The following is a 26,563-nucleotide window of genomic DNA, read 5'->3' on the forward strand; positions in this document are numbered from 1 at the left end:
GCCACATTGATGGAAAACCCCAGCAAATGCAGGAGGTTGGCCGTAGTCTGGAGGTGGGAGACGACCGTTTGGGGCGAGCCCGCCTTCAACAACCAGTCGTCTAGATAGGGGAAGACTGAGACCCGCGATCACACAGATGAGCTGCGACCACTGCCATCACCTTCGTGAACACCAGAGGGGCGCTGGTAAGGCCAAAGGGGAGCACGGTAAACTGAAAGTGCTCGTGGCCTACCATGAACCGCAGGTAACGCCGGTGGGCCGGCAGGACAGGAACATGAAAATAGGCATCCTGCAAGTCCAATGCTACCATCCAGTCTCCTGGATCGAGAGCAGTCAAGACCTGAGCCAAAGTTCACATTTTGAACTTCTCCTTCCGGAGGAAGCGGTTGACGTTCCAGAGGCCCAAGATGGGACGCAGACCCCCTTTGTCCTTCTTGCGGACCAGAAAGTAGTGGGAATAACAACCACTCCCTACTTCTGGCCCAGGAAAGCATTTGATGGCCTCCTTGGCCAAGAGGGCCGTGACTTCCTGCTGGAGAAGTGCCAAGTGTTCCCCCGACATGCGGTGGTACGGAGGTGGCATGGCAGAAGGGGTGGACTGAAAGGGAAGGGAGTAACCTTTGCGGATGATCTGCAACACCCACTTGTCCAATGTGATAGCGTGCCAGTGGGGGAGGTGATGGCGGATCCTGCCGGATTAGGAAGGTTTGGAGGTAGAAGCGGCGGAGGTGGACTGACCGCCACGCTGATTCCCAGACCCGCCCCTGCAGAAAACGCATCCGCGATGAGGCTGGGTCTGCACAGGTTTGCCGAAAGAACGTGCCTGGGCACCCCTTCCGTGGCCACGAAAGGAAGAAAAACCAGGAGTGGCTCGGCTTTTCGTGGAAAGACCTAAGGACTTGGCGGTGGCCCGTGAGTCCTTAAAACGCTCCAGCGCACTGTCGGCTTTATCGCCAAACAGGCGAGTGCCATCAAAGGGCATGTCCATGAGTGAGCTTTGGACATCTGGCGAGAACCTGGTAGATCTCAACCAGGCATGGCGACAAAGCGCCACCGTAGTAGCAATTGCTCTACCTAGTCAGTCCGCGGTGTCCAAACTACACCAAATGGCAAACTTAGCTGCATCTTTACCCTCGGCAACAGCTTGGGACAGCACAGCTTGGGTCACTTCAGGACACTGAGGCAACACCTGTGCAACTGTATCCCACCGCGTGGGAATAGAGGCCTAAAAGGCAGGCGGTGTTCAGCGACCGCAGCCCTAAGCTGGCCGAAGAGAACAACCACTTGCCGAACTGCTCCAGCTTCTTAGAGTCCTTATCGGGCGGAGCAGTGGGAAAGGCACTCTGGGACGTCGAAGCTTGGATGACCAGGCTCTCGGGCGTAGGATGAGTGGTCAGAAAGGCAGGGTCACCCAGCACCGGGCGATGACCCCTGGCGACGTCCTTATCCACAGTGGCCCCTGTGGCTGGCCGCGACCAAGTGCCCAGTAAGACGTCAGTGAGGGCGTCATTAAATGGCAGCAGGGGCTCCGACGAAGTGGACACCGTCTGGAGCACCTCAGTGAGGAGATTCGTTTTTAGGGCCACCGTAGGGAGATCAAGGTTGAGGACCTCAGTTGCCCGACGGAGCACCACCGTGTAAGAAGCGCCCTCCTCCATGGTAGGCGGAGGAGGGGCAAACCCCGGGTCAGAGGAGACATCAAGGCCGCCGGCCTCCTCTAACTCGTCTGCCCAGTCCTGCTCAGAGTCACACTGACGAGCAAGAGGGTCCTCGGGCCCCTTCCAGTCGTCCTCTACCTCCGCCGTATGGGATACAAACTGCCGCGGCAGGGACCAGGGTAGGAACAAACGGTGCTGTGTCCCAATGTGGATCCCAGGTAGGGACAAAATTGTCCTGGGATCTGGGCAGGGGGGAACAAATGGCATCTACTGCAGCGCCGGAGGCGGAGCCGAGGGTGGCGCTGGGGCTGGAGCCGGCAGCGTGGGACCTTGTGGTGCCGTGGCCGGAGCCAGCGGCACAGGATCCTGCGGCACCGGGGCCGGAGCAGCCGACCCAACAGGACACTGGACCTAAGAGCGCGCCGGCGGGAGCCCGAGGCCTAAACAGGCGGTCCAAGGTAGCAAAAAATTCTTGCACCTGTGCGGGAGTCGCCGACGGACCCGGATAAGGTGGGTAAGCTGCGGGACTCCCGGGCTCCAAAGGAGCCGCAGGGGCAGAACCCCTGTCCCCCTCGTCCGCATCCGGGGACCGACGGAGGGACGTCAGAGAGCGACGCCGCTTCTTCAGCTTCTTTTTGTGTCGTCTCTTACCTGAATCCGAGGGGGACGACTTGGAGCCAGAGGAGCGATTATGGTGGCCCCGCGAGCGTTCTCTGGAGCGGCCCCTGGACCGTGAACAGCGCTGGGACAAGTGCCAGACCTCAAGAAGCTTCCGGCGCCGCTCCCTCAAGGCCTTCGGGGCATGGCCAGACATTCCATACAGGACCAGGAGTCGTGGTCGCTCTCCAGTCAGTAAAGACAGACGTCGTGGGGGTCCGCCACTGGCATATTGCGACTGCAGGCCCCACAAGATTTAAAACCAGGCATCCCTACGTGCACCAGAGTAGACTCAAACTTACAGGAGACAAAAGTATCAAAAAGATAGTCAAAAAGTGACTAAGGTACATGCTCTAACCGGATCTGCGCTTACTGGCGCGGAAAAAGAAAGAACTGACGTCAGTGTGCATGGGTGGCGCCTAAGTAGTCTCCGTGACGTCAGTCTGTCTCCCATTTCCAAGGCCAACAGGACCTGAGTTCAGGAACCTGAAGGCTAGTTTTAGAAACAGGCTGTTATCTTTCTTAGGAACAAGGAAGTATCACAAGTAGCACCCTTAACCAGCACCCTTAACCAATTTCATCCTCTGGCACAAAGCCCACCGTTCCTTTCAAGAGTTGTGTTGCTACCTCCAGCAGTAAGATGGGGAGGTGATCTTCAGGAAGGAAGGTTGGTAGCATGAGTGGAGGTGCCTGAAAGAGAGTAGGGTGTACCCCTTTTCCATCAAGTGAATTACCCACTGGTCCTAAGTAATGGCCTTCCAGGGCCCTAGAAAGGAGGACACCCGTCTTTGCACAGGCTCCTGGTGCTCTGAAAGAAGCACACTAGGGTTTATTTCCTGGTTGGGAAATGAGGATGACAAGATAATTGGGTGCTGTAATCCTCTTCCTTTTATTTTGCCTTTGCACAATGAGAGGAATTTGAGGCTGCTTCTGATGCTGGCATGGAGCCTGTCCCTGGTGAAAATTGAAACCCCTGAGAAAGGCTTATAAACAGAGAAACTGCCTGTAGTCCCTTTAAGACTGGTGAAGTAGAACCAGGAACCTAGACGTCACCCTGTTAGCATTGCACCATTCTAGAGCAGATTTGGCTTTACTGCTAAACAAGCGAGAACTATTTAAGAGCAGGTCCATAAGGCTTGCTGCACATAGGAGGAAAACCACAGCGTGGTTAGTCAAGCATGTTGGCATACTCTAAATGTGACACCATGGTTCAAGTTACCAAATCAGCAGAGCCCATCCCAGAATAAATTATATGCTGGAAGGCATCCTGCCCATCCTGGACAACTTCAGAAAAATGACCCATAAGGTCTATCAAATGAGCTATGTTTCACAAAGCATATGCATATGTGATGAAGAGGAACACGATGTTTAAATGATGAGAGCCATGCTGCTAGCCAAAAAGATTTTCTTTCCCTATGCTTCTAAGAACTTGGATTCCCTGTCAGAGGGAGTAGTAGGGAAGGTTATGGACACCCGCCTCGAAGAGCAAGATGGATGGGCCAACAGGAAGGAAGGATCACCAAGAGCAGGCCGAAACAGTCTCACCACCAAACTATTTACAACAGAAGAGGAAGACTGTTTCTCTCAGGCAGCAGGCTCTGCTTCTAGCAGAGCCTCATTAAAAGGGAAGAGTGGTTCAGACAAAGGGCGAAGGCTGCAGAATCTATGTTAAGACATTGGTCTTCAAACTTAATGTATGGGAGGGTAAGTTTTAACACCTCCACAGCCTGTACCAGCCGGATTGTGCATTTTTGCACAAACTTTCTCAAAGAGGAGCATTGTGCCACTCTGCACTTAAACATATCAGTGTGAATAGTAAACTACTGATCTCCAAAGTAGGAATTCTGCAATGTACAGGATTGTATAATGACTGTGCACTCAAGGCTTTAAAATATAATTAGCACATAGCAGTGTGTGGCACATTAAGTAAATGAAAATATTTCTTATAACTAAAAAAATGCAAAATATAGCTTACTCATGGTTGTGACTCATCAAGGAACTACTTCCCCCACACACGTGGTATGTCTGAGGCCAGCATGTTAGAGTATTGAAGCACATTAGTGCACAGAAAAAAATGGTTGCTTTAAGCCCAAAAGCCCACCTCCACACTTCAGCCCAAAAGCCCCCCTCCACACATAACCCATTTACTCTCCCTCCTGCTCATCATTCCACCAAGTGAGTCTGCAAGCATCTTTCCTCAGCCTTTTCTCGTTTTATCACAGCATTACACATAAGGGGAGCAAGGTTATTAGGGAGATGGGGGGGGGCTAAGGACTAACAGAACAAGAGGAACCAATGTTGAGTAACTTGTACTTATTTCTACACCTAATTCCACCTTTGTCAAGAGTCATTAGAACGTTTTGGTATCCAGTCAGGGCAATTAACCCTTAACTGGTCAAAAGACCTCAGGGTATTATGTTTCCACCTTGTGGAAATATTTAGAATATGCATACAAGAATCACAAGTTAACCAAAATGAATTGCCTACCTCTTCATATTCTGAACCGCTTTCCTCACTGTCTGACCTGGGAGCAACTTCATACCTGTAAGTGGAATAAACAAAATTTTAACTAATTGGATACATTCTGAAATGGACCAATGTAGCATATTACTTCTTATGCATCCTCAATAGTTTAGAAGTAAGGATAAAGAAAAACATTTTCAAATAATAATATTTCTCAAAGCAGGCCAAATACTGTTTTACAGTGCAGGATCTTTTTTTTAGAGAAAGCGCTTGCAGAAGCGACTAAATTGGAGGCTAATGTGTTTTCTTTTAGGCCTAGAAATGAAAAATATCAAAGTCTGAGCTAGCAAGCATTATTATAGTGTGTTCAAAACGTACAGAAAACCACCTCCCCCAACCTACTCATAGGATGTTTCTAATACTTTAAGCAAATTTTGAGTCCTAGTCAAAAATGATTACCTGTAAAGAGGTCAGTGAGCAACCTCTGTGGGTTCCCTAGAAGCCCGCATGGAACTGAAAGCTGCAGTTCAAAAACTGCTCCACTAATTAGCACTGGTCAACTCCAACTAAGAAGGCTGGCATCTGGCCACTATCTTCAACACTGACAATTTTTTATAGCCATTACCACAACACCTCCCCCCACCCATTATAAACACTCAATACATTTTCTGGTAAAAGAGGCAATTTCTAAAGTCAAGATTACATCCTGTGACAGAGAAGCTGTGTGGTACGGAAGGAGGAGCGTCGGTACTGCAAAAGTAAAGCTTAGAAGAACAAAGAAAAATGCTACACTTGAAGCACAGATACCTTTAAAGGGATGTAGATTTCATGTGCCATCACAGATCATTTTGAACCCCACCCAAAACATGGAACAATTACAACATGCGGATAACTTTAACTACACCCGAGTAACACACACACACGAACACACACAATTGGTACTGTATTCCCCCATGTCTGTTTCCTTTGTATCAATACATTTCTTTGTCAGCTGGAATCTGTCCCACGACACCTGAGAATGTACAGTACTCACACGACTGCCTCATTATCTTTGTAATTCAGAAATTCAAAACAAACACTGGGCTTTTGGGTGTGCCATGGGACTCATTTAAGTTACATACAAGACAAATTTTGAAGAGGTCATGAAGCAGACACACATGCTGGCTTTTCATTTTTGTAGGCATTATATCACAAAAGAATGCAATATGTAAGCCACCATTTTGGTTGAAAGCAATGCACACCATTACCTTAAACAGGTTACCACCAACTGGAAACGAACATATACACAATGACAGCTATTGAAGTTTCCCCAGCCGAAACAACATTCCTTTGAGGCTGGGCCTAAGCACCTCATATTCGTTTGATGTTTAATTAGGGGGGAGGGTGATAAGATTCAGGGCTGGGTTTGGGCTCAGGTCATGCCTATTGTTTAGGCCAGGCCACCTTCAGTGACTCTGGGATTTCAGTCATGTCTCAGATGAGAGCTCCTTATACATAGCAATCACAAAGAGTTGAAGCAAACCCAATGAGATGATGGAAGGAGACACTCAACCCCAGTCACAGATCTGGGTTGAATTTATCATCGTTCTTTAGCTCACTTCGCCACCCCAGTTCAGACCCAGCCTTATGCAAATCAGGCTTGACCCTGTGCCTCATGGGAACAGTCCAGCCCGAACTGCCAAGCCAGGTCTTCCCTGGACCGGAAACAAGCATCCTGGGACCAGTTTCGGGATACACCCCTAATCAGCCAGGCTAGCTTGAATCCAGTGGCAAAGTGAGCAAGAGACCCACATCAGGGCATACTCTGCCAACTTAGGGCGAACAAAGTAAACACAAGGAGATGATGAACTGAGCGCTGAAACTTTTCAGACCCTCACCCAGTCACAGATCTAGGTTGAATCCATTATCGTTCTTTAGCTCACTTCGCCACCCCAGTTCAGATCCACCCTGCCAGACCAGTCATTATTCCTGACTTCTGAGAGCGGGGGTCTCACCTCCTAAGGGGTTAGAAGCAAGTCTGTGGAGGCAGGCTGGACTGTACAAGTCAGCCAGCACATTAGCGGATTAGTAGGGTTCAGGGTACCTCTAAGGATCCCTCTGGGTGCATGTATTAATAAATCCATCACTGGAATCAGTGCGGGTTTATTAATATGAGGTGTTTGAAACCAAACACCACTGGTTTCAGTGAAGCAGTCATGTAGCTGGGGAACTTGTAATCACTAGTGCCCAGTACATATACTTAAGATGGCTTAAGTCCAGAATCAACTTAGACGTCACAGGGGCATATCTGCTCATGCAGATATGCCCACACATGTAGTATAATGCAACCTGCCTTAGGCTGTAAGGACTGTTGTAGGGGTGACTTGCAATTATTGCATCCATTGTCTGTAGACATGGCACACAGGCTGTGTGCCATGTTTTGTTTTCACTTTTGGCTGCACCATTTCACGCAGTCTGCGATGGCAGAGTGGTGAGGGGTCCCTTAGGATGGCACAGTGCATGTCCCTGCAGAACGTTCCGTTGCCTAAAAGCATTCTTCTTTTGGATATACTACACTGCGTCTTTTGTAAGCACAAAGAGTGGGTGCGGAAGAAATGTCTGTCCCTAGCAGCATTTTACTCTGATGCTGTGGGTATGAGTTGGCAATGGGATGAACAGAAACACCCAGACTTAAGTGCTCAGTGTTTTACTGTAAAAACGTGTGCAATGTTTATTACTAAGGAAAGTGGTGATAGTTTCTCTAATATAAGATTTACGTCATTTGTGCATAAATGTTAATGGATGTTCATACTAAGACAGCTGGCTTTCATTGGTCACAACCAGACTGAGCTACAGCTATTCTAAAAGTAAGAAGAATTCTGGAGTATGGCATGAGAGGATGTGGATAGTCATCTTCTGAAATATTCCTCTCCCAGGTTAACTGTTACTTGCCATGCAAGAGTTGTGGTTGATCCTAGGTTTCTGGAACACCAAACTTTAGAACTCCCAGTGTTTACTATGCCTATGTTGTAGAAGGGGACTTTATGCCTATGTTGTAGAAGGGGACTAGTGGAACAGTATCCCCTGTGGACAGGATTTTTATGAATTTCTACTTGTTACAGTGGTCCTCTGCACGACTATAGCACATACAGACGTTGAGCTACTCTATGAGCTAGCCATTAGGTCTCCATCAGACCGGCGTAAACCCACTGTCCCAGGAGTTGTCCCCAGGCTGGATTGTTTAAAAATAAAATCCAAGTCTTGCTCTTCTCGTTTAGGGTTTTCATCAGATGGGAGGTACTTTTAATGGTATAACGGCAAACAGTTAAATAGAAGTGCTTCATTCATTTTAATAACCTGAACTCACCAAACCTGCCCCAATAAGTCTCTTGTTAGTTATTCCAGTTGTGAAGACATAAACTGAATTTGTGTGTTTAAGTCCTCTGTTGGGTAGGATCCTTAGATATTTGAGATGTGATCTGGGCCACATTAGGCATTCCTTTGAGTTCGATGATTTACACATAAATATCTTCTACTAAAGAAAATTGAGAAATATGCCAGATCAAGGACATGTCTTCATCTGACTTCTGGTGGTCATATAAACACTGTAAAGACTATTCTGATTGAATATGCAACATTACAACACATGCGATACAACGCATGCGATACATAGCATGCCATTACAATGCGGTTGTTACAACGACCGCGTTGTTACATTGCATACCATTACAACACAAGTCGTTAAAACGACTTGCTGTAAGGGGGCGCTGGATGTTGGAATAGTATAATTTACTATTCCAACTCCAGTCTGTGCAACAGTAGCGAAGGTTCCCCCTACAGCAAGTCGTAACGACTTGCATTGTAATGGTTTGCGATGTAACAACGAGGTCGTAACAACTGCATTGTAATAGAATGCATTGTATCGAATTTGTTGTAAACAATCTCTCTCATTCCGATTTCCTGATGTTTGTTCTTTTCCAGCCTTCACTTTGCAGGTTACTTGCTTTTTTTAAGGCTTAAATGCATGGTGGTGCTCTTTATCCGGGTGGGTACATCACACAGGTTAAACGTAAGAAATGATTCACAAATTTAGCAGAAGGGGGTTGGACGCAACTGGAATATAAAAACATCTTAGTGGCCTCCATTGCCCAGGCGATGCTACAATCCGTGATCCAGCAAAATAACTTGTAACAGGTTGTAACAGGTTGACCACATTTGACCGGATGGCAATGATAGACTGCATTAAACTTTGTGGGACTTTGGAATCCAAATGTTCTTTTTTTTGTTTTTTAAAGTCAAGTTTCTATCATCTCTTATTCTGTAACACTGTGGTGGAGCTTAATTTCAGGCTCACGTAGCCTTTATTCTTCAATGGCACAGCCCAATTCTTCTAAGAGATCACAGAAGGGGCAGTAGAAATAAAATTCACAATCTGTCAGTCATCCAACTCATGGAGATTCCATCATTTCAGCCTGTACAACTGTAATATGGCCTACATCGAAGGGTTCATAAAAATAACACCACTTTTGTGGTGGGAAGCATGCAAACATTCAAGACGCTGTTTAGGAGATGCCTGATCAGAGACTACATTCATGTTGCCTATGGCCTGATGAGTACTGCTCTGGTTCCAACTAACCAGAAGATTCGCCAGATTTTCTACAAAAACTATGCAAAATTATTTATGCCACTGTATAAATCGGAGCAAACTTTACCAATGTCAGAGGCTATCACCCATAACACAGGTTACAGTGGGTGCACAGTACTGAAGAGATCTGTTGGTAAAAATAAATAAATAAATAAATCGGCAACTACAGATGCATCAGTTACAAGCGTTTATTCTGATACCTTTAAGATTTACAAAACGTCATACATAACACCATTCATACTTTCAAGATATACTTTTACTGCACCAGAAGTCTTTACTCAATGTAAAACACAATTTCACCTGCTCTAAAGCACAAAGTGTGTCAATATTCCTTATAATTTGAATGAATTTAATTTCAACAGCATCCTCCTAAAGCATTCTCCTGGTATGGAGCATTCAGAGTGTTAGTGAGAGAACCTCACAGCAGTACAGTGCACATAGCAAAATTAAGTCATTCAGATAAACACCGTTGCAAGTGCTTGGGGAGATCTATAATAGAGTCAGATAGATTGGCTAGTGGGGAAATTGCCTCACAATTAGATACAGTATTTTGCAAGCAACTATGGCAAACATATATGGTCGCACTATGCCACTGGAAAATGCCTTAATTTCTCGGACCTATGTTATTGCAGCTAAATAACTTGTTATGAAGCTAGACTTCTAGATCAAAAATGGATACACACTTCACTCTTTGGATATCCACTTGGATGGACATTTCTATAAATCTCAGAAACATCATCATCATTTCAGTTGGTCTTAAGGAACTATAACAACAATCATAATGCTAAAAAGATTGTAGAAGATTACATGGTTGTTAAGAAATTACTTTAAGAATCGCGAAGTAGGTGCTGAAAATTGCTTAATTTCGAGTCTGAACATCATTGGTGAACTGAGGCAATAACATGTGGCATCCACACAAGTGTAATTGTGAGTGACGTGTCAATGTTATGACTGTCTGGTTACTGACAGTCCGTCTGCGGATGCCCAAAGGTCGTTTTCCAATACCTTTTGCAAACTATTCTAGATAAGCTTGATGCAGCACGATTTAAAAAATCATAATACACAGCATGTTTATTCACAAGAGACACGAAAAACTGAAAGTACAGGTTGAACACGTCAGACACAGGAAACTGAGACAAGTGTACTAGAAGCACCTTAAAAGCATGCTTTAAATCATGAGATGAAGACAAAATATGTAAAGTAATACTAATACATATAAATTAAGTTTCACTAATAACTTTCTATCATGTTGCTTATTAACGTATACTGATGACATTTTGATGTGAAGTGAAGTGCCCTAGTGTTCTTCATGTTTTCTGCTGAATGCACTAGTTAGAAAAGTCAGTGCAAAAACGTGTAGAAATGAATTACAAGCTTCAAACTTTGCACCGTAATGCTAGAGCTTCACAGTTTATGAAAATACGAAAACGATATTTGAAAAAAGAATTTTGAAAAACATGCAACTTGTACGAATATTGTATAAAATTGTGGTAACAAGGTATTTCTAACGTTAGCTATTTTCATGAAATAATGACTTGTGAAAGTTCTATATACTCTTTATATGAATAGATTCATTTAATTATATTTGATGTTGGTTTTGAGTTAATTTCATTTAAATGTGCAATGCTAAGTTAAAGGCCTTTTTCAAAATTATTTTTCTCTAGTGCTGATCTTCCCCCGATTTAATAATATGGGTCATTTCATGCAAGTGAAAAGTTGCTTATTTGTACCGTACATGCCTACAACCTGACATTCCTGAATATTTCTTTAATGTGCACAGTGAAATATTCCTGTGGGAATAGAATTTCAGCTATTGCTATGGATAGTCTACTTTGCATCTTTTTATTGATACTAGGCTTATGAGGACTATCAATATTTCGTTTTTCATGACTAGTATGGGAAATCATCTCGATGTTTCAAGTGTCTTAGGTGGCACTCTGAGGATACAGTAAGATCTATCCTTTTCAGATCACAACCATTGGCCAGCGCGCCAATCTTTCTCTTTCCCTTTCCTTTAGAGCCAGTACCCCTGCCGGATACTCATGGGGCAATTACAGCAAAACGCTTGTGTGAGAATAAAGTTATTCCTTCTCACCACTTTGTTCCCGATATTATCGCCACTCACTTTAACGCATATAACGGCTTTTCACAGTAAATACCCTTCACCCCGCCGCTAACTCTGCAACCACACGAACACGACGGTTTTAAATGACTTGACGTGATTATGCATATCATGCTAACTCGCATCCCTGTATGTTTGTTGTGTCTTGTATGCTTTTATGTACAGTAAATGTCCTGAGAGGGAATCCCCCTCTTACATATAATGCACCTTAGCGCATGCAACACATTTTTTGCTCTATGAAACAACCTGTAGCATAGTTCATAACTTCACATATCACATAGGTCCTGAGGAAAGCCAGTTTACAACATAAGGCCTGTCTGAAACATGGAGACCACTCACTGGATGCAGGAGTACCCTAAATACTACTCCATCAACATACAACGCCTTGCTTTTACTACTGCCAGAGGCTCAAACATTAAAGTAAATCCTTTGGATATATGGGACCACTGGACAGTTTTTAAACCTCTTCACTTCTCACGTCACCAACACTGCACACTTAGTAACATAGCTGCTCCGCTGTAAACAGGCGTAGAAGCACACCCGGGACACATTCGGTGTCATCGGGTGGGCCCGATGATGAAGCATGCCACCAACTAGGTTGGTGGGTGAGGGCATTATAAAAAGGAACCAAGATTTTCCTTTAAACATATATCATCAATCATACACCTTTGTGACTCTCATCACGTCTATGTAGACTAGTTCTTCTTGATTAGACACATTACCTCAGGGGATCAGGAAAAGTCCTTTATTCCTCTCTCTCATTTTCCATATATAATATACTATGAGGATACGGACATGTGATAGTCTTTCGATGGTGATGTGATGCCACCTAACTGAGACGATCTTTAAAATCTTATAAAAGAAGAAAACCCAAAGGAGGGGCAAAACCATACTTTACTTTTCCTTGTGCGAGAGGTTGCTATGCTGATCGATTTTTTTAGATGAACTTTTCTTTTACCTTGGACTGCCTGGTCAATGCAACAGTCGGTAGTTAATGGACTGAACCTTCTTGCCGTCCCATTTCCATTTTTAGTGTTTCCCTATTTCTTTGATCTAGGCTAATGGACTCGCCCTTAATGGACTCTATTCCTGAACCCTTTTTCCATCCTCTTCGGACCTAGGCCGTTCGAAAACAAATTATCCTTCTGCCTTAATGGTGGTAGGACTCTTTAACTTTGTAACTTGCTGATTTGAGATAGCCTGCTAAAATGCTTGGCGCTGTAATAAAAACGATGATATTCTTAACAGAACTCCTGAAGAGATTTCTCGTGGCAATGAGTTCTCAATCTCTAATTCTAAAACCAACTTCAAATAAAAGCTTTGTCAGAGTCTATTATTGTGTCCTGTGGTTCTTCCATTTTGACTGTGATATAAAATTTCGAGCTCTGATAGAACATTAAGTGTTACTTCTTTTGTTTTGCACTGCTGTCGCTGAGCTCTTGGCCTGAATAATCCTCACTTGACTTAAATTCTTCAGGAGGTTGGGTCTTCCGGTTGCTATCCATTATTTCTATAGCATGGTCTTAAGAGTGGTGTACTTAAATGTGATCTTGAATTTTGTAAGTTAGCTGTCAATTAATGGTCCTTATTGGACAGCTAAAGTGGAGTTTGGTCACCCCAATTACCACCCCTCCTATCGGCGGAGAAAGTTTAATCAGAGGATCATTGCCTCTGTGGTAATGAAAGCGCTGCAGTTTGTCTAATCGTAAAGAGCCCAGTACAGCTAGAGCAGTAAATGAGCGTATAATGAATATTTTTACTATGCTTTGCACTGTAACAAATGTGGTAGCAGAGCTATGGGTTCTCCTTAGTGATGTGAGATTTTAGGGTGGCAAAATAGTCCTTAGCCCAAGCCCAAAGAGTCCACAATGTTTTGGTTCTGCAAAGAGAAGGATTGATGGAGTGCTGATCGCTCTGGATAGAGTCAACATGTTGCAGCAAAGGAGTGTGAGAATCAATAAGGATGCACATTGCTATTGCTTTTGCTCAAAGATTGCGTTTTTTGAAGTGGCTGTGTGTTATTGAGCGGAGTGGAATACTTAAAGTCCAAGTATGAGTGCGGCGCTGTTATGCAAAGTTGAAGTTGTAAACGGGTCCGTCATGGCCTAAGATCTTGAGATATTTACTTACGGGTTGTCTCAGTGTAGAAGACACGGAGTAAGTTGTCTGCTGGTTTGTGGTGTTACTTGTGAGCCCTTGTCAACTCCTTGGTAAGGGTTTTCTTCATGTGTTACTGGTAAACGATTGGTAAAGTTGATATGAGGTGAGCAAGGATCAACTATATCAATGAAGAGTAATATCGCGCTGGTCAAGGTTTCGTTTGCAGAGAATGAGTATAGGAAATTGAGTTACCTTGTGAGTCCAGATATCCTTTAGTGGAGCAGACAGTTTATTTGTTTGCATTGTATGGTCATGTATGGTTTAGAGAAAAAAAGTGCAGTAGAAATTGTGAAGGAGGATGAGCTGCTGCAAGGAGTGAGACTGATGTCACAGGGACCGCGCTGTGATTGGTCGGTTAGTGTAAAGCCACGCTGGGATTGGTCGACTACTTCATAAGAGTTGCGCTGTCATTGGTTGAGGTTGCCGAACAGGTGGACAGTAGGAGAATAACATTTCTTGGATTTACAGACATCATTTGTGAAAACAGAATTTAATAAAAATTACATTGTTCCAGTCATTGCAAAAATTAGTAAAGAAAGATGAGACCGCATTTGCCAAAACTAAGGTAGAGGTACCACCCAAGGGTACACCAGGAATTACATTATCATGACAGACAAAGAATTACATCCATGTCTGAGGCTTGAGTTTTGGCATACACTTCCTGAGAAGGATGAGGACTTCTAGTTCCCTCATTATGGGACATTTAATTTGAGGATTTTAGAAAATGTACGGAAAGAATATATGAAATGAAAGCGCCTGGTAGACTCACCATTCTGGAGGCTTAACCCCTTCGACGTCGATGACGGAACGGTTCCGTCATGCACGTCGGTTGGGCTGTGCTTATGACGGAACCGTTCCGTCATGGCCCCGCCCGCGCTCAGAACCTTCAGCGTGGCGCGGAAATCCGCGCCGCGCTGAAGGGGTTAAATACCTGGGAGCCAATCGCTCAACAGAAAAACAGAGAGGCATATCAAGGGAGGTATAGGAGAAAATGGATCATTACGCAGAAGCTAGATGGGCTGCTCAACAGAAAATGTGGAGAGCAGACATAATACATGGAACACAATTGTATCTGATGTTAGAGGTTGGGGACAAGCAAGGGGCAAAAGAATGGGAAAAAAGCATTAAGAGACAGACAAAACTGACATAGGGAAAGAGGAAGAAGAGAGTGACGGACAACAAACTTTTGAGTGATTTATTACTAAATTGCCCACCACCTTATAATGAGACACCCAATACAGATTTGATGTAAATGTGTGCATTTGAGGGACCGAATGCTACCTTGATTCTTGAAGTACCAAAGGAACCGATGCTTATTTATCCTTTAAGTGTGAGGACAGAAATGCAGCTCCTATAAACCTGACTGATTCAAATATTCCCAATGCTTTGACTGTTCCCACCACTATTGGACCTGCTGTGCCCCTTTACAAGTCTGGGTTACAGGTAAATACGATTCACAATTTGACTGTACCTACTGGAATAAATACTTTGGAGTTATTCAGATATGACAATAAAATCACTGATTCACACACCATGGTTCCGATCCCAACTAATAATGCTGCCACTGTGAATGTTGTCCCTAATCAGGCATCTGATGCAAAGAATGGTGCAGAGGTTTCCACCTTTTTATTGTTCCAAATCGAGTGGGCCTCCTGAAATTAATTTTCACACTTCTGATACGACTGTGCCAATGGGAATTTCAGTTCCAGATAGCTCTGTACTAAATGTACAACCTGGAACGAGAGCAAATTTTACTAGTGGAAGCTTACATTTAAATAGTACAGGAGAGCAATCAGGGACTACTCCTCAAGAACTTGACGAATCGCTTAAAGGTTACAGTACCCTGAATAATCAGAATTCAGCAATGGTTCCAGCTTTAGTTCCAGCTCCAGTTATGAATTCAGTTCCATCTCAACCTTCAGATTCTAGTTTAGCCCACATTTCAGATACGGTTGCAAGTCCAAGTTCAGTTCAAAGTTCAATTTACAAAATTAAACCGTTCATGGATGTGACCCAATTAAAAGTTGAATTAGAACAGATGATTCAGGTACCACTTAGTCCATCAAGAATAGAGATTTACAAAAATGATTAACTATTTTTTCTCTGTAAAAACGTTGAACGACTAGCAAATGCAACTTAAGAGGCATTGTTTGAATTGGCTCAGAAATATGGTTTAGACATTTGAAATTCAAAGATTTTGAAAAAATCTTCCAGGGTGGACTTTTCTGACAAAGGCATTAAAAATATGAGAGCAATTACAGTAAGTAATTACAGATAAAAAAGCTGATGGCATTAATAAGAAAATCAGAGGAAAGTGAAAAGTGGGAAGGCAGATGGTCGAAAAAGAGCCTGAGCTTTCTGGTGGCAGAATAGGGGACGTACAAATGCACCCTCTGAGAGAAGTACCTGGAGGAGGTTATGTCCATGTGATGGAACAGGAAAGATATTTTGTAATTTACAAACATTATCCATCAATTGAGAGATAAAAACAGTTGCATGGTATAGACAGGCTGAACAATTTGTGAAAATTTCAAAATTTCAGTACATGTCTTTTACAAGAGATTAGTATAGGTTTCTAAACACTATAGTGGATCAGACTTTATTGCAGAGAGAGATGTGAGACAATTAGTAAAAAAGTTTGTTATGGGTTTGAGGCCTGAGATTTATAACATGATTCGACAGCAGAAACTTTGTTGGCAGAGTACATCAGTGGACAAAATGTTGTGTTTGCAAAATACAGCAGAACTTTCCGTCGCAAAGTAGAGGTTGTGGTAATCCTATAGATACTAGAACTGGTATTGAGGTGTCCCTTTGCAAAAGACAAATCCATGTCACGTGTCCAAAAACTTGAATATTGGAGACGCGAGTGTAAGTCTGTTCTGAATAATATGGGGAATCAGATGCAGAATGTGGATTACGCACAGTCTCAAAGGAATAACATGGGACAGACTCAGCAAATGCAAGGACACAGAAAGCAGAATTCTAACTTATCACTGCAAATGCCCCACGATCATATGCCACAACAGAATGTTCAGGTACAAAGATACAATGCGAATCAAACTTCTTACAAAATCAGTTTGTAGCAAAGCAATATTTAATTGAATTGGATGACAGTGCCCAGGGGTCCTGTTAGCATGACGGTGCCTGAGGGGGGGTAGGAGGACTGCATGCTTGGCGCAGCCCTAGAGGTGGACCAGAGTGGTACCTATGTGGATGGAGAAGCGGATGGGAATCCTATCTCATTTCTTGTAAACACTGGTGCTACCCGCATTACTGTAAGAACAGCAGATGCTCCAAACCTACCCCTCTCTGGAGAAGGTATTCAAGTTATAGGAGTTACCCCAATTTCAGAACCAGCTACTGTTAAAATAGGATCCTTTGAGGATCGTCATTGATTTGTGGTGTACGACACAAGTCCAATGAACCTGCATAGACACAATTTATTTATTTGGTGTTTTACATGGCACGAACGTGACCCAACAGGGTGTCAGAGCACTTAACAGAGATCTACCAATCCCGACTGCGACAGCTGCAAGCATCATAAACTTCAGAATGAAGAACAATATAAAACAATATATACAAACACTGCCAGTAAAAGTTCTCTGTGCTTACAATAGTATCTAAGACTTACCGACGACATCAAATTATACAGTTCCTTTTTAAACATCGAAGGACTCAAGAGTTCAAAGTTTAGCGGAGTGCCCACCTTAGTGGCATAACGAGCAGGGGACCCTGGAAAAGATTGTGTAGATCACAGAGCGCTTCGTTCCGGAAGTCATAGAGTGGCCCGCCGGAGTTATAAATCTGTAGGTAACGGATGAAGAGTTAGTACACAGGCGATTTATTGTAGAGAGTTAAGGTAGGAATTTACCCATTAGGAAGATCTTAGCTTCCTTTTGGAATCTTGAATGGAACGGTATTCTTCTAATGTTTGGCGGTAGCGAGTTCCAGATTCTGTGTGCGGCGCCTGAGAAAGCTCTGTTGTATGTTTTCTTCTTCTGGAAGAATGGAGGTTTCAGTGCAAGATCTTTAGCGCCTCTGGAGTTCCGGCTTCCTCCAGATATCACCACTTTCTGAGCTAGATATGCCGTTGTTTTTGAGTGAAGCGCCTTATGAGTGATGCAGACCAGTTTGAGTTGTACTCTGGCTTCATATGGAAGCCTGATCAGAGCTTTTAAGTGCGGAGGGATGTGATCTAATTTTCTAGATCAAGTTATAAGTCTTGCAGCTGAATTGAGACAGGCTTTTAGCGAAGCTGTTGAGATCTTAGGCAGGCTAGATAGAGTTGAACATCCGTATTTGATCCTCGCGATGACCAAAGCCTGAACTGCCATTTTGAGGTCTGACATTTCTAGGAATGTTTTCAGTTTTCTAAGACAACTAAGGTGGAACCGGGCGTTTTTGGCGAACAAGTTGATGAGGGTTCGCATGTTCAGTTTCCTGTCCTGCGTGATTCCTAGTGGTTTGGCTGAGTCCGCTAAGATCAGGGTGCAGCTAAGTGCGGTGATCAGTTTGGTCCATTCCTTTATTTCCGATGAGATTGGGAGGGGTGGGGGGGGGGGGGGGGGAATTAGTAAGAATTCAGTTATTTGTACGTTCAGTGAAAGCTGAATACTTGTTAGCCAATGCATGGTCATCTTTAGTGCTACATTCATTGACTTGATCTCCTCCAGTGACGAGACTTTAAATGTGGATCTGTGTGTCATCCGCATACATATGAAACAGGATGCTGTCGCAGTTTTTAAGCCTGAGGTTCCATGTAGAGGTTAAAGAGAGTTGGGGAAAGAGTTTATCCTTGCGGTACGCCAATTGTAATAGGGGACGGCGATGATAGCCAATTTGTTCTCCAGAAAAGATTCAAACCATTTGAATCTTTTTGACAGTCCCATCCTGCTTCAGAGTTGATCTAGCAATTTATCATGGTTTACGGTGTCAAATGCAGAAGAAAGGTCCAGAAGAAAGAAGAGACAAGATTTGTCATGGCCTAGAGCTTGCAAGGCGTCATCCACTAGATGAAGTATTGTAGTTTCCGTACTATGGTCTGGTCTGAAACCCGATTGACAGCCATCCAGAAGATTACATTTCAAGATGTGATGGCTAAGTTGATGATGTACACATTTTTCTAGCACTTTCGCTAATAGGGGGATAGTGGCCTGAAATTATTTGGGTCAACAGTGTTCAAAGTCGTTTTTTATTATTTAGATGGGGATGACTTGCCCAGTTTTTAGGCAGTCGGGAATCGAGCCAGAAAGACAGAGAGGCGTTGATTATCGCAGTCCAGATGAGGATGACAAATTGGTTGGTCATCGTCGAGAGTTTCGAAGGGTGAGGATGATTCTAGTGTTTATTAGACTTTGTAGACAAGTGGATTTTGGAGATTTCGTCATCATATAACTTGAAAGAGGACCATTGCGCTTCATTTATGAGCACTGCTTGCAGGGAGTGTGCAGGTTCATCGATTTGTGAAGCCGATAGGGAAGGTAGATTGATAGCGGTTGCTCTAACCTCACTTCCCAGTGAGTTAACTTTGTCTGTGAAGAAAGACGAGAATTCCTCGCAGTTTATTAGGGGTTTTGTCGCTTCTTTAGAGGATTTGGCCAATTTATTAGACTGTAGTTTTACCATTTCGAAGAGTTTACGTTGTCCTTTTTGAGCCAGTTCCAATCTAAAACATTCTATTTTTTGATTTGAAAATGCTTTTGTTGTATGCGTTTCTGGTCTTTCTTAGTAGCTTTAGTTGAGGGGATGCTGGGTGTTGTCTCCATTTCCATTCGGTTAGTCTCAGGTTTCTCCTTTCCTCATTCAGGCAGCCACTAAACCAATGATTTGTGTCTCTATCCGCGATTCTTCTCAGTTTTATGGTTTAAATCATTTTATTTCAGTTTTAGGTGTCAAAGTTAAACAAAACTCCTCCTACAACCGGTGGCCGGTGGGGAATAACGAAGGTTAGAAGAATACTGTAGAGAGTAGAGAGAAGAAAATCAAATAGATAGAGAAGAAGATAGTCAGAGGCCTATGTGCTGTCCATATCCCGACTGGGTAGGGTTCTAGCTAGTGGGGAGCACCTCCTCCTCGTGACTGGGTTTATCTGCAGTGGGAGGCATAATGGGGCACCGGAGAACCCGCATGTACCGTGGGCATGTGAGTTCTACAAATTCTGAGGATAAATAGGCAACGGTGGAGCCCCACGTCTTGTCAAATTTGAGTAACATTGGGGAGATGCTCTCCATGCCCACTACCACCCAGACTTTGTGAAGCCAGCCCGAAGTTGTTGGGATTTCCTCTGTGCCACATCTGGATAATAACACTGGCTTAGCCGCTCGTAATGCTAAGGTGATCGCTCTGCCCCTGTGGATGTATCTGGGGTTGGGTGACCCAGAGGCGCAACGCCAGGTACCGACAGTGCGCTTCTCTGGGGAACCCAAAGCCCGACACCATTTCAGGTAAGCATTCCCTGTGCTAGCGGGGTGGGGGTAGTTTGGGTTGCCTATAAAGGGGGTCAGAGGTGACATAGCGGTCAAGAGCCCGCACTTCTCCTGCACTCTGTCCCATACCCTCATGGTGGACCTCAAGACTGGTGAGATGTACACTCCCGGCGGTCGATGTCGTTTGGTAAAACCAGGGAACCTTCCAAATGTGTATACCTGCGATACCACAGTCGATAAAGCACCAGTGCTTTTCTGATTCCAACTGGTACCACTCTATCATACAGTGTAATTGCGCTGCTTCAAAGTAACGCCTCAGGTGCGGGACCAGAGTCCCCTGTTGTCTTGCCTTAAATAAGTCCAGCATCGGGCCATGCGTGCCCTCTTCCCTCCCCATATGAAACCTCCAACGAGCTGCTGGGCCAATATTTTAGGCGGCGGGCATAATGGAAGCGTCTGCATTATCTATAGGATGCGGGGTAAGAGACATTTTGATTGCAACAACCCTGCCCAACCATGACAGTACGTGTTTCTTCCAGGTAAGTAGCTCCCTTTGTACTTTGTCTAGAATCTCTGAGTAGTTCACCGGAGCTATCTTCTCAACCGTTGAGAAAATCCGCAGCCCTAGGTACCTAATGCCACTGGGAGCCCATGCGAATGGGAACTGCATCGCTAGTTGTTGCTGATCTACCTTGGGCAGGGTCATGCTAAGGGCATGTGTCTTACGAAGGTTGATTTTAATGCCAGAGATGGTGCTAAAGGCCTCTATCACTGCCGAGGGGGGGGGGGAAAGGGGGCAATTACAGCTGTGTAAGAGAAAGCACCACGTCACCCAGGTAGAGCGAAATCTTGTGCTCTCTATCTCCCATCCGAATCCGGGTGACGACAGGGAGCCTCCTGACTCAGCGAACGGCTCCATATAGAGCGCAAAGAGGAAGGGTGAGAGTGGACACCCTAGTGCCCCTCCCAATCCGGAAAGGACGAGAAGCAACCCCGTTTACCCTGATTCATGCCTCTGGTCTATTGTATATGCAGTTCACCCATCGCATGTATCGCTCCCCAATGCCGAATCTGTGTAAGACATGTCGGAGGTAGGGCCAGTGGACCCGGTCAAATGCCTCCTTGGCGTCCACCGACAGGAGCACTGCCGGGATCTGTGTGCGCTGCGTTTTATCCAGATGGTGGCATAATCGCCTTGCCCGGTCACTGCAGTTACGTTCCGGGATGAATCCCGACTGGTCTGGTTTCACCAGTCCTTGCATGTGGGGGGGCGAGACGCGCCGCTAAGATACTAGTAAAGATCTTCAAATCCACGGTAAGGAGGGAAATAGGGCGGTATGATGCACAGTCCAGGGGGTCCTCTCCCGGTTTGGGTATCACAACCACTTCCGCCATTGACATCAACGGGGCCAGACTACCAGTCGCGCTAAAGGTAGTAAACAGTCGAGTTAGGAGAGGGGGTAAGGTCTGATGGAAAAACTTTATAGAAGTCAGCTGAAAAGCTGTCCTCACCCAGGGCTTTCCCGGGGGAAGAGTCCTTGAATGGCCCACAGGACCTCCTCAGGTCTGATGTCTGCTTCTAATTTGGCCACCGCCATGGGCCGGAGGGGGGACACCGGTGCCCCACGAGTGTACTCCTCGGCTGCCAACGGGTCCAAGTATTCCACCGTATAGAGAGCGGTATAGAAGGCTTCGAATTTGGCCGCAATGTCCATATCCGACCGAAGGATCTCTCCTCAGCCATTCCTAATCTCTGCTATGCCACGTGCAGTTGTCTCAGCCGGATGTATTTGGGCTAAGAGCTTCCCGGCTTTATTCACCCCCCTCATAACAACACTGTCTGGTGCGCAAAAGGGCATATTCGGCTCGATCGAGGTCAAGAGACCTCAACTGTTTACTCGTTGTGGTAAGTAACCGGTGCGTTTGGACTACCCCTGTCCAGCGACGGACTCCCTCCAACTCCTTGATTTGGTCCTCCAAGTGTTCCCGTTTTGCTCTCTTTTCCTTGTCAAGTCCCGCCGCGATGGCTAGGAATTGACCCCTTAAGACCACCTTCAGCGCATCCCACACCGTGGGGATAGCGACCGAGCCATCATCATTGATTGCCAAATATGTTTTTATAGCACTACGTATTTCAGTGATTCAGCCTCCATATCCTCTGGCGGGAGAATCCCCCTGGAAGGAGTAACGCAAGTGAAATTGGGGAGTGGTCGGAAAGCGAGGCTGTCCCAATCGCGACATCCTCTATAGCCATTGTGACTCTAGGGGATGTCCAGAACAAGTCTATGAGTGCGTATGTTTGGTGCGCTGCAGAAAAGAAGGTGTATTCCCGAGCCTTTAAAAACATTTTTGTTTAAATATTAACTCTTCTCCCTACTCTCCCTTCTTCTTGCCCTCCTGTGGGCCTCCTCTAAGCGCCAGGACACCTTCTTGGTAACAGTTGCGCTTTATAAGTATTTTTAACATTAACATTAGTGGTGTCTCCATTCGTCCTCAAGTCCAACCTCCCCCAGCTTTTGTACCATAGACTCTGAAATGGACACTGAGTGCCCCACACAGAGAACCGATCTGTCTAACTAAGCATCTGTGGCTAAGTTAAAATCTCCCCCTATCACCAAGTCCTCGTCTGGAGATTCAAGGATACTGTGCAGTCCCGGAAGAAGGCTTCCTGCTGTTCATTAGGACTATAGGCTGATGCTATCATGTATGTGTGATTCCCAACTGATACCCTCCCTGCCAACAACCTGCCCGGTGTTTCTGCATGTACACTCCCTTGGAATTGCGTTGCCAAAAGGATGGCCACCCCGGCCCTCTTCCCAGGTCCCGATGAGAAATATTGTCTGTCAAACCATTTCGACCTGTGGCGTTTCCAATAAGCACAAAGGAGAGGAGTCTCTTGTATGAGGCATATATCACATTTAGCATCTCTTAGCATAGCAAGGAGCGCCCGCAGTTTAATAGCTGAGTTAAGACCCTAGACATTAAAGCTCAAGATAATAACATTAAGACCCGTCATTGGGGAGTGTTTTGGGAATAAGCCATGACAGAAGTTAGGTGCAGAATAGTGGGCCGAACTATGCGCTTCCCCCCCAGCCCCACCCTCCTGTGAAATCCTGTTAAAGGACCCTCGCCCGGCTCCGAACCCCCCCCCTACTCCCACATGCCGCCCGCCAGGTCAGTTGTAGTAAGCTCTCCGTGTGTGGTGCAGTATGGGTTTTAACGGCTCGCCTTGGGGAGCTGTATTCCCCAGTAGGAGGGGTCTGGCTAGTGGTCTCAAGTGTTGCGGTATATTCCCCCCCATGCCGCCCCCGTCCCTTGATGATATGGTTCGGTGTTCCTGGGACCCCCTCGTGGTAAGAGTGGGCCCTCATGTCGAGATATATCCCTGCCAAAATATGTGAGGACCTCTGACCTCAGAAGTATAGGAAAGAGAACATGAAAGAGGAAAAAGAAACATAGCAAGAAAAAACAATTACACAAATGATTCGCCGTCCGTCGGCAATAATTCACACCATCGTGCATGGGTCCATGTGTCTGGTAGTTGAGCATCACATCTCAGGGGGTTGAGCTCCCCTCACCAAGGCCGAAGTCGCTCGCCCCAGGCTGCCGATCTGCTGTCTCCATCCGTGGGCCCCGGAATTGCGCCAGTGAAAATCACTTGTTAAGTGTGTCACCCACACCCTCGCGGTCCTGTATCTGTCGCAGAAGGACTTCCCTTTCTTTCTGGCATTCTTCTTCCAAGGGTTTTGTGCTGTTTCCCCTTCTGGGACCTCTTCTCCGATTCAGCTTAGAAGATGGGCCTTCCTTTAGTGGCTCGGAGCCTCCTTCTTCCCCCAAGTCAGTCGCGAAGATTTCCTGCGCTTCTTTAAGAGTTCGCACCATTCACAGCTCTTTATTCCAGATGAAAGACAATTTGAACGGGTGAACCCATCGGTAGAGAATGCCTTGCTATCGGAGGTATGTTGCGGCTGGCTTCAGATTTTTGCGATGTTGAAGAGTGAGGGGTGAGAGGTCCTGGAAGACTCCCACTTGCAGACCCTCGAACGCCACGGTCGTCTGGTCGCAGGTGGCACTCATGATAATTTCCTTCTGCCGGTATCAGTGAAGGCAGGTGAGGATATCCTGCTGCTGTCCCGGATCGAAGGCAGGCCTCCCGGCACAATGGGTGCGATCCAAGATGATCTCTTTATCACTTAATACTGGTGCAACATGACGGAAAAAGCGGAGCGCACATTCCTCTAGTTTGCCACCGTCTGCTTGGAGTGGCACGCCTTTGATGCAGATATTAGATTGCCTAGAGCGATTTTCAAGATCTTCCAGTTTGAGATAGAGCTCCTCGTTGCGTTCTCAAAGATCTATTAGCTCCCGGGCGTGTCCTGTGATTTCTTCTTCCCTGCGGTCCCCACTGCGTTCCAGGGAGTCCACGCGGTCCCCAACTTCTTGAATCTCTGTTCTCAGCAGCTTGATGTTGGAAGCTACGTCTCGCTGCAGGCTTGCGAAGTCCTCCCTGAGCGAACTGAACAGCTTCTCCATAAAGCCCTGTGTGATCGGATCATCTGCGCGTTCGCCAGCCGGATCCAAATCTTTCTCAGTGGGCTGGGCCATCTGATGCTCCAAGCCGAGACCCCCTGATTTCTTTGCGGTTTGTGAAGGAGGTCTTTAATTGTAGCGTCTTTGTTCGCCCGTGGACGTAGACATTGCTGTGGGTCGGCGCCGCGTGGGCTAGGAGACCTCCCAGTCGAGAGATTACAAGGCAAGGACTGTCGTCTTTCAGCCCATCCACGAGTCAGTGAGCTTTGCTGCCGGCTCGCTGTCCACTTTTACCTGTCACAGGGGAGTGTGGGGGGCGTCAAGGACTAAACATCAGCCTCCGGGGGTCCTCTGTCCACCCCTGTCACAAACTTCCTCGTGTGCCCAGGGGATGTGCCTTCAGGCTCAGTCGGGCCTTCCTGTGGCAGTCAAAATAGCCGGTCCTCCATGCGGTTGCAGAGCTTCAGAGGGGCCTCCCACAGGGATCCAATTCTCCCAGCCCTCGCAAGCCTACCGGTGGTACCCAACAAGGGGGCCCAGTCCAGGTGTGGCTATTGGTGGGCCTGGAGCAAAGTCGGGTCCCAGTGTGCGGATCCTAGCGCGGTCTCCCGGCTTAAGTTACGCAGTTCCCAGCCCCCAGCCGGTTCGGCCTATCTGCTAGGGAGGGTTTGCATGCAGTTTGTGGCTGCCTGAATCTGCTGAGTCCGCTGCAATGGCCAGATACCGCAGGCCTCCGGATCGTCTTCTGGGTCTAGATCGGGACGGCCTGAATCCGCTGTGATGGGCGGATACCACAGGCCTCCGGATCGTCTTCTGAGCCTAGCTCAGGTCTCTGCATTGGCAGGCAGCAGGGGTGCCCTTCCCTCCGCCTGCGTCCAGCGCTTTGCAGGGTGCCCCTTTCCTGCGGCTCGCTGGCCCCACTGCCTTCCGATACTGCTTTTCCTGCCTGCGGGACTGACACCGCCCGCCCACCGAGACGCAGGCTCCACTTGAGGCTGCGCGCCTACAACCCAGCCCAGAACCTAGGCCTCCTTCACAATTACTGCCTCGCGGTCCCGGGGTCCAATCAGGCCTCCTTACCACAGGTCCAAAATCGCGTCACTGCAGGACTGCTGGTACCTCTCCGTGTTGCCTCCCTCACGGAAGTGCGACGGGGCTCCGCCTGCCCCGCTGTCCGCAATCGCTGCAGCCTCTGTGTTCTTATCACCCGGCAGCCTGGCATGACAGCCGCCACATTTTTCCGGCCTCCGCACCCACCCGCAGCCTTAGTGTCCTCGCAGCCAATCGCGGCTGAGTCGGGAAGGCACTTTCGGGCTCTGCCCAGCCCACTAGTGTCTGGGGACCCGGGGCAACTGGTTCACCGCTCCTGGAGTGTTTGGATGTCTTTCTCGGCCCTTGCGAGCGGCGCTTCAGAGAAACGGTGCTACTCCGCCGCCATCTTGGCCACGCCCCCTTCTTCTCAGTTTTACTGAATCGATTATTTCTTACATCGTTGCATTGTAGTGGTCCGTGAGTTCGCTGACATTTGCTATGTTGGAGGGTGGGGGAAGATCCTTCTCACAGCACTCAGCCAATTTCTCATAGTCTAGGTCTTTTGTATATCTAATCCATCTCTTAGGTTTGACATATTGTGTAGTTCTTTCCTTTATAACTCCTGGAATTTGGAAGGTAATAGAACGGTGGTCTGACCAATTACATGGAGAGATCGAGATTACATTGACTGCCTTTTATTAGAGATGATCGAGTCTACTGTAGATCCTTTGCTGTGAGTTGGGAGAGTGCAGCCTTGAGTGAGAGTCTAGTCAGCTAAAAAGTCTTTAAAGACATTAACTTGGTTAACGTTAGGATCCTCCCAGTGTAGATTGAAGTCTTCCAGGAATAAATCATTGGATTTACTTTGTAAACTGAATTGCTCAATTTATTG

At 46.2% G+C, this 26,563-nt stretch overlaps 1 protein-coding gene across 3 annotated transcripts in view; it reads right to left on the reverse strand.

The window, feature by feature from the left end:
- The window catches only part of SMARCA2 (SWI/SNF related BAF chromatin remodeling complex subunit ATPase 2), a 1,761,756-nt gene that overhangs the window by 1,350,867 nt on the left and 384,326 nt on the right, over positions 1-26,563 (reverse strand). For all 3 annotated transcript variants that reach the window (XM_085632958.1, XM_085632957.1, XM_085632956.1), the window contains exon 13: positions 4,803-4,857. In XM_085632958.1, the coding sequence (XP_085489084.1) occupies positions 4,803-4,857 (55 nt within the window). The remainder of the gene's footprint in view (positions 1-4,802; positions 4,858-26,563) is intronic.

The sequence above is a fragment of the Triturus cristatus genome, chromosome 2_1 (assembly GCF_964204655.1).
Source record: "Triturus cristatus chromosome 2_1, aTriCri1.1, whole genome shotgun sequence".
In the NCBI taxonomy this organism is placed as follows: domain Eukaryota; kingdom Metazoa; phylum Chordata; class Amphibia; order Caudata; family Salamandridae; genus Triturus; species Triturus cristatus.